The sequence below is a fragment of the Prinia subflava genome, chromosome 22, assembly GCF_021018805.1.
Source record: "Prinia subflava isolate CZ2003 ecotype Zambia chromosome 22, Cam_Psub_1.2, whole genome shotgun sequence".
NCBI classification, from domain to species: domain Eukaryota; kingdom Metazoa; phylum Chordata; class Aves; order Passeriformes; family Cisticolidae; genus Prinia; species Prinia subflava.
This window is the reverse complement of record NC_086268.1, coordinates 6,649,511-6,665,482: the sequence shown is the minus strand read 5'-3', so window position 1 is coordinate 6,665,482 and position 15,972 is coordinate 6,649,511. Positions and strand designations below refer to the sequence as shown.

Below are 15,972 nucleotides of genomic sequence, written 5' to 3'. Positions count from 1 at the left end.
CCCACATCACTGATGGGTTATCTCCATTGCCAGCATCAGTTGTTTTCTCTTCCTGCTCTGTGAAGTTTGTGCCGGTCTTGCTGTTTGATCACTGCTTTCTCCATAAAAGCCTCACTGAACCCTGTCATTCCTCTGGATCACAGTGGGAGAAACCCATGGAGCCAAGTGTTTGTGTCCCTGTGATGGAGTATTTAACTCCAGCAGAGCTCATGGCTTAGGCAAAGGCAGCTGGAGGAAGGAGGGGATGGGAAAGTATGACAGAACAGAAAGGAGGGAGTTTGGAGTTCTGGCCTCACTGAAATAAATGAATTTTAGTGATTAAGGAATTTTACTATCCTCAAGCATTTAAACCAATAGCTTCAAACGTCTATTTTAGAAGTTCACCTCCCATATATAAGCAGCTCTGTCATTAACTTGTTTTCCACTGTATGAGCAATCCAGCTTTTTGCAGTGCCTCTGCCTGAATCTAAATGCACAGATGTCTGCAAAGTCAGGTACTTAATGAGGAGTCCAAGTATGGAGTTTGGGAATATCTATTTCAGTCCCACCTCTGAAAATGTCTGCTTTAGAAACCAGAAACAGCAATGAATTAAACACTGGATTTCACAATTCCACCAAGGGGTAGCAAGGCTTGGGGCAGGAAGAGCTCATCACTTCCCTGAGCCCCATCCCAAGGGTCAGTTTTCCCTGGTTAAATGGCAGAATTCAACTTGAACACATCTGAGGTTTGTACCCCCAGGCAGAACAGAAGGGCTCCTGCTCAGCAGGCAGAGTGCAGAGCTTGCAGCCATGTTTTAACTTCCTTGCTTTTCCTGTCTCCTTCCCTGCAGGCCAGAGGTGCCGACATCCCAGACATCCCGGGGGAGCTGCCGCTCCGCTCCTGCGGCAGCACAGCCAGCATGAAGGTGAAGAATGTGAAAAAGTAAGAGCAGATTCTGTGATTTTCCCATCTTTCCTGGGCTTCCAGTTTTGCTGTGCTGAGTTTTGGCTGTTGTGCTGCAGTGCAGGGCATTCAGCAACAATTTGTGATGGTGTATCTTCAGCAGAGCAACCAAAATCCAAGTGGAACTAAGGCAATTTGAGCTAATGGAACCTGAAACTGGGCTTGAGAGGTTTTGCTGGCTTAGTCTCCTCTTTCTGGCCATAGAAACAAAGCTAGGTAGAGTTTTGAACCTCACTGTTGCAGTGTTTTTAGTCTTCTTTAGTGATTCTTCCTGAAAGTGATTAACTAAAAAAACCTCCACAATAGAACATATTGAGAAAAATCTCGAAAGAAGCCCAGGCAATGGTTAATGAGGTAATTTTCCCAGTCTCCTTATGCTCTGGAAAGCTAAACCAGGACAAGTGGGTGGTGTATTTTTTATCTGATACTTTTTTTCTTTTTTCTTTTTGCATTCTGCCCTCTGTAACTTCATTTGAATGGATTTTACACAGTTTTCCTTTCTAAGGGATATTTTTTCTTCCCTGATCTCCCAGTTTGGTTTTTTTTCCCTGTGGGTTCATGCTGTATTTCTGTCTCTGCTTGTATCCCAGAGACTGTAAACCAAGTCACTATGCTTGCAGCAACGGGGATCAGAAATAATCAATATTACTTTGCTAAAAATGCTGACTTGAGGAGCAGAACTCCCCAAGATTGATGGATGTGAGCCTTCAGCTCACCCCTGTAGTGCTCTGCTGAGAAGGAAATGGCCCTTTGTTCCAGTGCTGAGCAGCCAGATGCTGCATCTCACTTCCCACTTATATTCCCGTGGGAAGAGGGAGCTAGATAATGACAATCTCATTGGCTCACCACCAGGAATATCTATAGGAGTCTGTAATAGCTTCGGCAGAAGCAGGAGCATGCTGCAGAGCCAGAGGAGCTCCCTGGCAGCCACCAGTGTGACTGGAGACACTTGGGAATAATTATGCCTGACTTTTGAATTTGCAAAAGGCAAAGGATAAATAGAGTTTGTTCTGCACCCTCAGATACATCCCCCCGGGACTGATGGGCTGTGATGCCTTTCACAGGTAAAGTTCTGCTTTCCTCGTGTCTCGTGTAAGGCTGTGGATGTGCATTTGTGAGGTGCAGCTGCTTGTCCCTGCTCCGTGTCTGGCTGCCTGTGGGATGTGCTGCTGCTGGAATGCCACACAGGCTCTGTAGGGATGCCATGGGATGTGCTGCTGCTGGAATGTCACACAGGCTCTGTAGGGATGCCATGGGATGTGCTGCTGCTGGAATGTCACATAGGGATGCAATGGGATGTGCTGCTGCTGGAATGTCACACACAGTTCTGTAGGGATGCAGTGGAAAAGCCACTTGGTATTTCAGCTTTCCTTTCTCACTTGGTTCCCTTCCCCACTGTTTTGGTGCATCACATCAACAAATCCCTGTGTTCCCTTGGCTTTAGGATGAGAAAGTTGTTGTTTTGTATCAGTACCTGTTGTTTTATCTCTGCATCCATCTCATAGTGTGCTCTTGGTGTGCTCCAGGTTATCCTTTACAAAGGGGCACTTCCCGAAGATGGCTGAGTGTGCACATTTCCACTATGAAAACGTGGACTTTGGCAACATACAGGTGAGTCTTGGATTTCTTTTATACACAAAACACCTTGTGCTTCCTGCTAGCTGACCTGGTGGGGAGGTGTAGAGGGACCTCTACTGAGGCTTATTTAGTTTGTTGCTAAATATTTAGTGATAAGAAGTTAAAGCTGTAGAGACTTTGTTTGGAATTGCTTCTTTGTGCTGAGGCAGAATCTGCACTCAGTCATGTGGAGCTCTCCTTTGAGCTTAGAGATGGTTTTATTTCGACTGGATTTGGCTGATGTCAGTGTTCTGAGACTGTATCAGACATTCAGTCTTGAGTTGTCTGTAATCACCGCATGTGTATTTTTGGTTTGTGTGTGTGTGTGATTAAACAATTGTATGAATGTATTTATGTAAATATAAATAAATCAAATTTACCCCTTCCCTTAGCTCTGCGTTGTGCATTGCAGCAGCTGTGTCATCAAAATACCAGAAACTGCTTGTCAGCTCGAGCTGCATTTCTGGAAGTGTGCAGGCTTTGGTCCTCTGTGATCCCTCCCTCAGGAATACAAGCAGGAGCATTTTCCAGGGAGGGCTGAGACCCAGGAGTTTCTCACAAACAGGACACATTTTGTTCTGCACTTAGAGGAGCAGGAATGCCTCCAGCATCTGCCAGCCTTGTAGCCAAAAGGAGGTTACAACCTTTTCATTTGTAAAACATTTCCTGTAGTACTGAGTGAATTATTTACAGCTTTTCATGCTGCCGTACTTGACACTTTTGCAAGCAGAATTATGCAGCTGGGTTTTTTTCTCTGTCTCTGTAAAATTCCGGCTGGGAAGGAGCTTGGGTCCTGTTCAGGGCTAGGATCTCACTGAGCTCACACCGGGCTCTGGGAGAGCTGGTTCTGCTGGGTGGGCTCTGCAGACACAGGCACACACTGACAGAGTCACACACAAATACTGGACACAAACAGAGCGCAAAGAGCTCAGTTCCCATGGACGTCCCTGGGGAACGGGCAAGCAGGAGCAGTCCTCACTCTGCTGAAAACTGTTTATTTTCATTTTCTGTGTGTAAGAACAGTGTGGCTGATCCATGTCCCAGCTTTCTGTCTCCTGGTTATTTGCTGATTTGACACAACTAATTTTTCACTCATTCTGGAGAGAAGTTTTATGTTGGAGCAGCTCTGTGTCCACACAGGTGTGGTTTTTTACATCCTGTGGTCCTCTGAGTTCTCCCTCCCATCATCCAGGGATGTTCAGCACAATGTGCAACTGGAGAGGGAACACAAGCTCAACAAGTGCATGGCACATTGTTTTGATGACCAATTATTAATTCTTTTGTGGGTTTAAGCATTTCCTGGGATGTTTTCAGAATGGCAGACAGACCTGCAGGGTTCATCTTTATGACTGTGAAAGGCAGAAGTAAAATCAGGTAATACAGCCTTTCCAGATTTTCCTGAAGCTTATTCTGCTGGGAAGTTCCCAAAGCAGGAGTGGTTTAGCACTGCTTTTTGTGATGTCACTGCTACTCCTGCAGCTTCCCCTGCTCTTGCTCAGTGATCCCCTGGCACAACCAGACCAGAGGCTGTAACCAGAGGAGGTCTGTCTGAAAAACAAATATTGTGGGAGGATGTAGCACAGGAAATAAAAATGGTATTGGTTATTGAGCTGTTATTGGTTATCTCAGCCCTGAGCTGTTTTCTGTGTCTGTGCTGTGAAACCAGGAAGAAAAAGGGTCTGGAGACAGCATGAGAAGAGCTGTCATAAAACTGAGAGTCTCTCTGTGTTGAGGGGTCAGTTCTCTGTTTCCACCACATCTGCCTCTGAAAAACCCTACATGTTTAGCTGTTTGTGTGCCTAAAGCGAAATTTGTGCCTAAGTAAGGTGACTTCAGCACTCCGTGCCTCTAATTCCTTCCTTTTCCTAAGCAGTTTCTGGTAAATCCCCTCAGTGTCAGGACTTCTTTATATAGTGAAAAATCTCTTTGAGAACAAGAGCTTTGCTGCTGAAAAGCAAAAAGATAAAGTATTGCAGCTCTTCCTTAGAATGCCAGTATTAATGGTAAAGTAAATGAAAGCTGTTAATACAACAGCAGTATTAGTTGGGAGATTTAAAAATAGGTTCACACAGGGCTCATGCATTTTAATCAAGTTGGAGGCTCCTTTGTGCTCCCAAGGTAGAGCAGAGAATAGCAGTGGGCTGGAGTGATGGAAACTGACAGCTTGGCACCTAATAGAGAATTACTGAGTTGCATCTGAGGGGTGGTGGGTGTAAACTGCTTTCAAAATCTATTCACTGTTAGAAATTTGCATAGTAGAAATACAGTATTATCTGTCCGTGTCAGGAATTGTGTAATGCTGTCTATTAACAGCCTGGCCAAATTTCAGGTTGTTTTGTAACATTTATGTCACTTATGATATGGTCTCATGGTGCAGGAGGTATTAATAGCCTGGCATTTCGCCTCATGAGAGCGTTTTAAATTAAATTGCTGAGAGGTATGAAAAAGGATTTGTTCTCTCCTTATCCTTGCACTGTGCTAGTGAGGCTGGATGCATTTTGGGGGGGCTTTTTCTCTTCAGGAATGTCCTTCCACACTGCTCCCAACAGCAATATCTTACCCATACCTGTGGCTGGCCAGCCAGGCATGTGTGGCATCCCTGGAAATTGCTGGTTGCCAGGCAAAGGCAGTGATGTCAAAGCTGTACCAACAGGTTAAGCCTCACAGATTGCATCAGTGCCCAAAATTCACTGGCATTTTGGTCAAATACCTTATGTTCATTACTGTGTTTAAGGGCTGCATCATTCATTTTTAATTTCTAATGAAAAGCCAGGTTCTGCCTCATAGACATGTTTTAGTCTGACATGGGATAAATGTTCAGAACTGTGGTTCAACTTCTTCATGGTCCCTTTCTCAAGGAGATGCAAAGTTTCTTCTCAATTTACCTTTTTCCTCATTTAGCTTCTTCTCAGTTTACATAAAATACAAAGTATTTCCCCTTTAACTTTTTTGAGCTGGTTTTTACTCATTGAACACAGCGGTCATAAGTCTTCATAAAAGACTGTGTACAAATAGAAGGTCATTTCCAAGTTAAATTGCATTTGTGCAAAAGAGTCTGTAATTGCACCTATGAAATAATGAAAATGCTCACTGTTCAAGATTAGCACTTTGCATCTAGCAAGTGCAAGCTTTGTTTTATATCTGTTGGTTTTCTATCAGGTTTATGAATAAATAACTGGAAAGAACTGATCAAAACTCTGTGGGACCTATTGAGGCAACTTCAAATTCACCAAGTTTAAAGATGTGAGATAGAAAAGTGCATCTGGAGTCCTTTTGCATGCATGAAGAACTGACTCTAGACTGAGACAGGGTTATATTTCTTTTATAACTTAAGAAGATATTAATGTAATTCAATAACTATGTGCTAAAAAAAGTCTGCCAGGTCTCCAGGAGCATCTGGACACTGCTCCCAGGAAGGCACAGGGTGGGATTGTTGGGGTGTCTGTGCAGGGCCAGGAGCTGACTGCACCCTGCAGTCTCTGCCAACCCAGGATATTCTGTGATTTTATGAAACATGGTTTTACTTTACTGAGCGCTAAATGCCATTAATGTAAACAGGAGAAAGAGTGATTAGGAATTCCTTAAATATCTACTTTTAGACAGGAATAAATACTCTGTTCTTCACTTAAAAGAATTAAGACATTATCTTCAGCTGAGTAGGTTTTGGTAATGCAATATGGAGAGCTGATGAGCTCCACGCTTTCCAGATAATATTCTTTGCTCCCTCAAAAGCCATTTGCTCAAGGCAAGTGCTGTAATGCACATTCATATCACTTCAGCATCTTGCATTTGACACAGAATTATCCCTTCAAACAGCACAGTCTCTGTGTTTGCCTTGCTGTATCTGACGTCTAAAAATAAATCCTTGTGGGAGCAGGACTGGGTTACAGATCCTCTCCTTATCAGCACAGTCTTGGCAGGGCCATGGCAGGAATTGTGTTATCAGTGGTAAAGGAAGTATTTGAGGCAGAATCACTTCCGCCTGCGCAGACATCAGCTGCCAGGAATTCCTGTCAGGAATTGTGTGCTGTGGGAATGCCTCTGCAATGCTCCAGCCAAGCTGATGGGCTGCCTCCAGCAGCAGCTGGGCTTTGCCCCTGCAGTTGGATGCTCCTGTCATGCCTCAGGAGTTAGAAACATTGCAAAGAGCAACTCAGTCCTTCTGTGCCTGTTGTCAGCAGAGCCTGCTGAGGAGATCCTTTTAGGGGTCATCTTCTTATGGTTTGCCTTTTTTTCTTTTATTTAATGATATTCCCGGGAAGAAGGAACACGGGGGGGGGAATGTGCTTGTGAAGGAGTCTCTGTGATTTTTTCCCTAAGATGGATTGCAAAGGGAAAAAAACCTGGTAAAGCCTGGCCAGATGCCCTTGGCTGGGGTTAACTGGGGTAGTTTCAGGTGCCATAGCTGAAAGGAGTCTTGTGGATGAGCTGGGAAAAACAGGAATGGGGATGCTCCCTGCTCTGTGCCTGCCTGGGGTGGGACAGCCTAGCTTGGATCTCTCCCTCAGTGATTTGATCCCAAGCCTGCTCAGTGCCTGCAGTTCATGAGGGTTTGTTTGCTCCCAGCTCTTCCCTGGGTTACGATGCTTTCAGTGTCTGGCAGCCAGGAGCAGCATGAGTAGCTCCAGGCTGCAATATCATTTATCCCACTTATTTTGTGAACTGTTTATGAAGGAAAAAGTATTGATTTTTAAAGGCAAAACATAAAACAGCAGTTGCCTATCCCAGTCCCTCTAAAAGATGCAAGTTCTCAGTAAGAAACATAAAAATTGGCCTGAATTTCGCTGTGTGTTGGGGATTTGAAAGACAATTTTGTGTGTTCTTCTTTGTCTTTATGAATATTTGAGTGAGATACAGCTTATGTGTGAAGAGGGGCCCTTTTCAATTCTTCATCTTTGGGTGCTGGTAATCTCCTCCCAGAATTACCTGGCTGGATTCTGGTATGTTCCCCTTCTTTAAACTGAGGATTTCCCCTCCCATTCCCTGTCTTCTCCGTGTGATTTCTTTCCTATTGCCTTCCAAAGTGGTGTTGGAGATGTTGCAAGGGCAATTTTAAGGACTTGGACATATAAAAACAACTGTTCATTGTAGGTGGAAACTGCCTCTATTAATTTAATAATTCCAGCCACAACTCCCTGAAACTTGGCACAACCTCCTGCCAGGATCAACAAGTTTTAAAAGTTTGGAGTCTCTGAGCCAAGGTTTTTGCTGCCAAAGGAGTTAGGAAAATATTTGAGTAAGTTCACCTCAATTTTTGGATTCTGCTGTTTCCTGGTCTTGCTTCCAGCATGCCACAGGCTCCTCAGAAAAATTCTTCCCTGGAACAAGATCACACCTGTGAAATTCCAGGTTCCCTGTTTTTTTTCCCCTGGTGAAGTGGGAAGAAATGCAGCGTGGGTTCTGTCATGGAAGGATAACTTCAAGTGTGGAGCTGTGGCTCTGATCCACAGAGCAGGATGGAGATCCAGGCTGGTGTTCTCGTGTGGATTTACTGCTAAATCATTCTGAAGGTGTTTTGTACCCTTTGCTCCTTTGGACTGACTGTTCTGAAATCAGTACTTCATCTTCTTTTATAAAGGAAAATGCAGTTTGGCCGGCATTGCTCAGCTCGTGGAAGGCCTCTCACAGGGACTCTGTATTTCCCTGGATTTATTTCTCTTGATCAGCTCTGTCTGATTCCATCTATATTCTTTATTTTAAAAAGATGAAGCTGTACCCATGGAAGAGTGGGTTAGAACCCACAAAGAAGTATTACAAGCAAATGAGATTTTTACCTGTTGGTTCAGTACAACAGGTATTTTTGGAGCCTTTTTTACCTTCTCCTTTTTCTTTTGGATGTTTTTATGAATTTATAGGGAATAATCAATATCTTCACAGGAGAACAGACCCATTTGGGACAGAAAACAGAGACCTCCTGCAGGAATCCAGCTTATTTTCCCTTCTCCAGCATTTACCACTGGAAATACAGCAAACTTGTCTGTGGAGTTGTAGGGTTTTTGTTCATTGTGGCTATTTAATGGCATGAGTAAATCTTCAAGTGGCTGTAATAAGCCCAGCTGTTATTTTGACATTGACCTCCTGGTGTTTGCCAGCCCCATAAATCATCTTTTACCAACATGTTGCAGAAAAGTGTTAAAATTGGTTTAATTAGTAACTGGAACAGAGTTGTGTTGGAAAATTTTTCTTTCCTGCAGTTTAATGACCTGAAAAAAACTGGAAAGCTGTATTATACATATAATTAAAATATGTTATGAACTTGAGAATAATGCCAGTTTTGGTAGTGCTTGAAGGGAGATGAAATCCTGTCTGTTCCTGTCTGTAGCCAGCCATCCTGTTACCAGGAGTGGTGTTAAAATACAGTGTAATACTGGCTCATGGATCTGCCAGCATGCCAGGCTGGAGTGATTTAATAACTGCCTTGTAGTTATGATCCCTGAGATTTACAGTAGCAGGGCTCTGTGTTTCCCCTCTTGTGGAGGTTTGTGAAGCCAGAGGATGTATGAACTGTGAAACCAAACTTCAGAGGGAATGTTCCCAGGCTGTGTTTAAGCTGTACCTGCCTACAGAAAGGGCAGTTTGTTCAGCCCCTGCTCAGGGGCCAGAATTTGGAGGGTTGATGACAAAACTGGCAGCTCAGGGGCAGCCAGTCAGGCTGGGGGTGTTAAATGTTGATTCATTAGCTCAGCCTTCCCTGCAGCGTGTGCCCTGCCCTGGGAATGTGTTCATTCATTCCCTGCTGAAGGAGCAGGGCTGGGATAACTGACACAGGGAGGACTGGATGGGATGTTGGGAGAAATTCCTCCCTGGGAGGGTTGCCAGGCCCTGGCACAGGGTGCCCAGAGCAGCTGTGGCTGCCCCTGGATCCCTGGAAGTGTCCAAGGCCAGGCTGGACAGGGCTTGGAGCAGCCTGGGACAGGGGAAGGTGTCCCTGCCCACGGAAGCGGGGGGACAGGACAAACTTTTGGATTGGATGTCCCCTTCAAGCCAAACCAGATTCGGTAATTCTGTGTCTAGAATATAACCTGATCTTGCAACATTTGTTGACTGTCTTGGCTTTGACATCTCTCTGCTTAAGGTTTGAGCACACCAGATGTGCTCCACCTCTGTCCACAGGTGTGCTCGGTGTCCTGAACCTTGTGACCATTTCCTCGTGGTGGTTCCATGATCTGGTTTCCAGGTAATTTCCAATCCTAGAGCATCAGCAGTGCTTCACTCAGGACTGCAGGGTTGCACTGTGGCATGGTTGTTCTCTCAGTGTCAGATCAGGGAAGAGCTGTTGGAGTGCTCAGGATGAGCCTCCCTGGCCTGTCCTGTTCCCGGCTCTCCTGTGGGGAGGGGGAAGAACCCAGGCTCCTGTGTTTGGATGCTCCATGTGGAAGTGTTTGCTGTCCTGTGCTGGGGCTCTGGATGTGCAGCTGCACAGGGATCACAGAGGGTGTTTCTAGATCTGCTGAGCTGAGATCACACTTTTGTTTGTTTTACTTGCAAAAGAGAGATTTGGGCAGAAGATTTCCTGTGAACATAAACATTCCCAAGGGGCTGGAAACAGGCAGATTTCTCTTTTTCAAAGGAGGAACAGGCATGCAGGCACACACTCCCCCCATATGGACTGCTGGGTGTCTGGAAGACATATTTGGAGCAGTCTGTGGGCTTTGATGGGTTTGTGATTTTATCCCTTGCTGTGGGGTGTGAGCAGAAGGTGGAGACTCCTGCTTCCCTGTCCTGCAGGCAAGGCACTGACCCTCAGCTCTCCTGAGCATCCAGAGCAGACAGCTCTTTGATCTTGACTCAGAATTCCAAAGGTATCAATTCCTTTCTCTGGCTTGTCATTTCTGGCCATTTTCTCAGCAAAACCTGCAAACTCAGGCTGCTGTTTTCCTGGCAAAGAAGCATCAAAGGGGAAGGGAATGCTTCCATTACCTGTGGATATGTGGTTGTGAAAATCAAATACTTATATGGAGAAGCATTAGATTGTCCCACTGCCTTTCCAGACCCCATCCCCTGAAGTTCAACTTCTTTTATCTCTTAAAACTAAGTGAACAAGCTTTGATTGTACTCACTAATTCTTGTTTCCACCAGGCCAGATGAGTAAAAGAAATATTAATAAAAACTTACTCTGGGACATATTTTTAAGGTGCAAGACATTCCCTACAACCGTCCTCATTTCCCTCCTTTCAAATAGTTCCTTTCCCAGAAGGGGCTTTTATGAGAAGCTTATTTAGATCTGCACACAGCTGTTTCAAGCTCCATCAGATGTTTTTTGGAGGCTCAGGACATGGTTTGGGACTTGCAGTCAGAACTGACAACTCTGCAGAGAGAGCTTTTGGCAACATCACACTGAGAACTGTGGAAGTAATAATTTAAAGGGAAGATGGTTCCTTAATAGACACACACAAATCTGGTATTATATGAGTTAGAAATAAAAATACATAGTGCCATATAGGCTACATATGTTCAGAATCCTTGAAAATGGTGTAAAATCCATTCTGCTCTATTGGAAAACTGATGAAACTTATATAGTTATAAACCAAACTGACTAGAAAAATGCACTTCTTGCGGAAGTGGCATTGCCTAGTCCTATTTTTTCTGATTTACCTTGCAGTGGAGCTGTGTAATTCCTCTGTGTGGTGTTTAAGTGTGAACATTATTTATTGCAAATATGACATGTCAAAACTTTCAGCCTTTAAAAGAACTGATTTTGGACCAGGTTCCCATTTACCAGCTTGAAGTAGTTCAAAAATAAAAACATCTGTGATTTTTACAGCTTGAGCCCAGGAATTCACTTTGCAATGTTGCTAAATTATTTAATAATTTTTTATCTGCTATGTCCTGCAATAATTGTAGGTGTAGCAGTGCTGGAATAGGCAGGGAACCCACTGGGAGCTGGAGCCTTGGGGCAGAAAGGATTTTCATGAAAGGAGGGGAATGTCATATCAGGACAGGGGTGCTGCCTTGCTGGGGTGAGGGGAGTTCAGGGTTATAGAGGCTTAATAAAAGGTGTGAGACTTGAGAAGCATCAGAGCGGTTCAGAGTCCCCTGGCTCCAAGGTTTGATTTAGTGTTGTGCTTTGCCATTTGCTTTCAGATTAAATAAGAACTGGGTTGGGTTTGGAAGCTCTTTGTGGAGGAGTGAATTCTTAGCCTGGTGCACTTTGAATTATTGATGGGTTTTAGCAGGAACACTGAACTCTGATGGGCACTTTGAATACACCCTGGACAGCTGTGCTGGGCTTTTATCTCCTCTGGTCCCTCATCCCTTTGAAATCTTTAAAGCTGCCCTGCATCCCTCAGTTTCCAGCTATGTTCCACTAAGTGGAGTTCAAAGACAGCAGAGGATTCTGCAGAGCTGCTGGGGTCGATGCTGAGCAGGGGCACAGAGAGGTTTGTCCTGGAGCTTTCTTCTCCCAGCTGACTTGAACATCTCAGGCCTATCCAGTGTCACACAGAGGCAGAACTTTGGCCATTAATGAATTAGCTCAGAGAGTCTGGGAAACAATGTTCCAAATTTATCATTTATGATTTTAAGATAACCTGGGGGAGAGGAAAGACTTGGATTTTTAACAACAAAATACCCATGTGCTCTTATAGTTCTCTGTGGTGCATCATAGGGATGAATGGTTTATTTTAGTATTACAAAAACAATTAAGGTGTGGATGATGTGTTTTCTGTAAGGAGTATGAGTGTCTGTGTCTTGCAAGTTGTGGTGATCAGAGTAAGGATAAAAGAGCCCTTGTAAACCAAACTGCGTCTGCAACAGTAACAGTTGAAATGCCTGCAGAATTAATAATGAATCAGGCCCTGTGCTGTGGCTTTTGTAGGCTCTGTGTGTATGCTCCAGTGTTCCACAGCAGTTTGTTCACATTTAAATGTGCTTGGCCCCATAGCTGAAGGTGGTTTGAGCTGTGGGAAGGGCTCGAGCATTTTACATCCTTTGCATGCCCATTTAGACAAGTTTATGTGTCAGTGTTTGCTGTAGAGGAACGTTTATTTTACACAGAACTGTTGGTAAGTCATTATTTCATTATTTTTCTCTTGGAAACTACTATGCTATTAGTACAAATTTTAATTGAAATACCAATATTAGAAAGCAAAATAAAGGTTTAAATGTCTAATTTGTCCACAGTATGGAACAGCTTGGAACTTGTTCTGGGAAGATTGTGTTTTTCCATAGGACCACAGAATATTCTGAGTTGAAAGGGTCCCCCAGGGATCATCAGGTCCAGTTTCTGTGTCTGTCCTGGTGTCCTCTGTGAGGTCCCAGATTTGTCATTGTGACCACTAATTCCCTTGCCTGGTGATTTAAGGGCTCGGCCATTTAACTTGGGTTAATGAGCATCCTTGGGTTAATGAGTCACACTCAGTGGGACAGCAGTGCCAGCCCAGGTGACTCCAGGGTGCTGTCCCAGCTTGGATTAGGCCATCTTGTCCCCATGTGTGTGTTTAAACACTGGCAAGAATTGAATCCCTCAGGTGCTTTTCCCTTGAAATGTGCAGAAATTGGGACCAGGGCAGTGCTGCAGGCTGATGCCTCTCTGTGGAGAACAGGAGCTTGCAAGGAGTTCCTTACACAGGGGCAGGGTTACACCAACCCCTTTGGAGAACAAATCAAATGTTTAAAAACCAGAAGCCCATTTCCAGTTCCATTGAGGAGCTTCTGGGTAGTCCCAGGACATGAACCTGTTCCCAGAGTAACCCAAGTTGTTCACAACCGACCTTCCCTGAACTGTCATCTGGGAAATTTAAAGGTTAAAATATTCTTTTCATATCTTTACTATTTTTTCTCCTGGCTCTGGCATTTTGGCAGAATTTTCTAAATTAAAAATTAACAGAGTTACAGATCTGTTTGTGACCCTTTATGCAGTTAACCTTGTAACTCTTCAAGTCCATCCTCTGGAGTTTTTTAACTCTTCAAGTCCATCCTCTGAACACAACTAATTAAGATTTTGACACATGGATCGAAAAACCAAGACACTGTTTATAAACCTCTTCACAAAATTAAACCTCATCCTATTTATTAAGGATTTCCAAGATAATTTCTTTAATACCACGGATTTCAGGCATTTTGTTGTGCTGTTTTTGCTACCCTTCACTGAGTCAACATACAGAAGCTGCATATTTTTATCTGTGAAAGCATTTTTCTTCCTTCTCTGGGATTTTGAATCTGTGCAGGATCTATTGCTCTTGCACAGGACATAAATAACCTGTGACAGGCAAGTTATGGGGTAATTCCTGTGTGTACTTGTGTTGTGGAAAACACAGTTTCATGTTTTCCAGGTGGCCCGGCTGTGAGCTTGCTGTAAATTTACATGTAACCCCTAGAAAACAGCCAGTGCTGCTGGAGTGCTCATGGTGTGGAGTGTCAGGGAGTGTGGGAGGTTGGATGGCACAGTGTTCCTGGCTTCAGGAGAGTCTGATTTTCCTGGCCTTTCTCTCCTTACCCCAGAGGATTTTGTGTTGTACCCCACTGACTGGCTGGGAGTCCTTACTAGGGCTCATTTAGTGAACTAAGAGCTTCACTTCTAGGCAAAATTTAGCAGGAATCCAACTTTGGCATTTTGTGACTGACCAAAAGAGCTCAAAAATCCCCACTGCCTTCACTTTTTAATAGTCAGAAGGTTACAATTAATACTTCAGAGCATGGGATACTTTTCAGTGCAATGTCCCTGGAGTGACAGAGAGTCACTGCAGTTGGAAAGACCTCCCAGATCATCAGCACCAACCACAGACAATGGAATCCAGTGTTTCCACAATATTGTCTCTAAGAAATGATATCACTGAGTTATAGAAAGAGATAAAAAATGGTGGGGGTTAAAAATTTCAAAATAAGTCTCACTTTTCCTTAGGGATTTTTCTGTGTACAAGTATCTTCAAGGATTTCTCAACCAAAGTGAAGAAACTTGTTTGTTTAAAGAAACTTGAGTTTATCCCATAATTACTTATAACCTAAGATTTCAGTATGATCATTTCAATCTCTTTCCTAAACTCATTTCTTTTCAGAAATCAGTGACCATGGCGTGAATTGTTTTATTCTTTATGGTTAAGTTAGAGCAGTTTTGTGTTTGCAGGGAAGTACCTTTTGCCAGAATTAGAGAGGCTGGAGCCTTATATATCAATCATTATGGAATTTTGGAGTCTTATGGAGCCTCAGATGAAACATCTGAGTTTCAGTGTCTTCTTAGAAACTTTCCTCCTTAATTGGGTTGAGATAAAACTAAACCCAGGCACTCGTTTTAGGGCTTGTATTGGTGCCTGTTTGGACCTCTACCAAGGTTTGGGCATCTCTGTTTTGGTAGAAAGACTGTTAATACTGATGATAAAGACACTAATCCCGTTTCCTCTGTCAGAATTCTGGAGTTTCCTAGGATGTGGCAGAAACAGGCCTTTTCTCTGTCGTTTCTCTTCATCTTTTTCTCCCCCATCCTCATCATTGCTGAACACATGGCAGTGGCTGTGAGTGTCAACAAGCACCAGGCTGTACTCTTTAGAACTTCTTCATGAGTCCAGGGTAGTTTCTTTAAATCATTTAACTCCTGTAAATGTCATTGGATGTTTTCATTACAAACACACTCAGTTCCTTCCCACCCTAATTTTTCTGTGTCTTGTAGCTGTAGGTTTGATTATAGGTTGGAGGGGGCACTGGAAGGTGGAATGAGGTGAGCTTTAAGACTCCTTCCAACCCAAACAAGTCTGGGATTTTCTGATCAATGTAAAATCTCGTATTAAAACATCATGTGTTTGTGAGGGAGGTTGTGGTTCCTTGTCTTAACTGAGTTATGCTTGTTCTGCACCTTGTATAAATATTTCTCTTCAATTTAGGCAGTATTTACTGTGCAGAGCAGGTAAACACCTGCAGTGTGTGGTCATTTTTTTTTCAACATGTAGAAAATATTTAGTTCTTAGACCCACTACACCTGAATTACTTTTCAGCTTTTTGTTTTGTTTTCAGCTTTATGTTTTGAATTTTGTATGCTTGTGTGAGTTGAATACTGCCCGAAGCCTGCAGGTTCCCTGAGACAGCCCTTTCTTCAAAGGAAGAGCAGTTGGAGAAGCTGTGCAGGGCACAAGTTGTCCTTGTTTCTAGTGAGGTGTGACATGGCAGATGTGCTGGAGCTGTGAGGATGGGGATTTGTGAGCAGCAGGAGGCAGGACCACGTGTAAATGTGTTTGTGCACATGAGGAGATGCAATAAAGCCCAGAGCTGTGGAAGTTTCCTGTTAGCCAGATGCCTTCAGTCTGGCTGAAGTTTTTATTTAACTTTCAGCTGAGAGGGGAAGTTTTGGGTTCTACTCCTAGAAAAGCTTTTGTTTGAGGAAATCAGTTTGACCACGTACCTCTGCTGCTCATTTTCCAGCCCCTCCTTCCCCCCATTAGCTGTGGGAAATGCTTCCATCGAGTCTGTTCCATGTTTAGCAC

General features: G+C 43.8%; 1 protein-coding gene across 4 annotated transcripts in view; it reads left to right on the top strand.

Moving 5' to 3' along the window:
• ARHGAP32 (Rho GTPase activating protein 32) overlaps nt 1-15,972 on the top strand; it is a 239,395-nt gene that overhangs the window by 107,058 nt on the left and 116,365 nt on the right. For 3 of the 4 annotated variants that reach the window (XM_063417974.1, XM_063417971.1, XM_063417973.1), the window contains exons 3-5: nt 831-922; nt 1,966-2,007; nt 2,470-2,554. In XM_063417974.1, coding sequence (XP_063274044.1) covers nt 831-922; nt 1,966-2,007; nt 2,470-2,554 — 219 coding nt within the window. The remainder of the gene's footprint in view (nt 1-830; nt 923-1,965; nt 2,008-2,469; nt 2,555-15,972) is intronic. The other variant, XM_063417972.1, reaches the window with a different exon arrangement.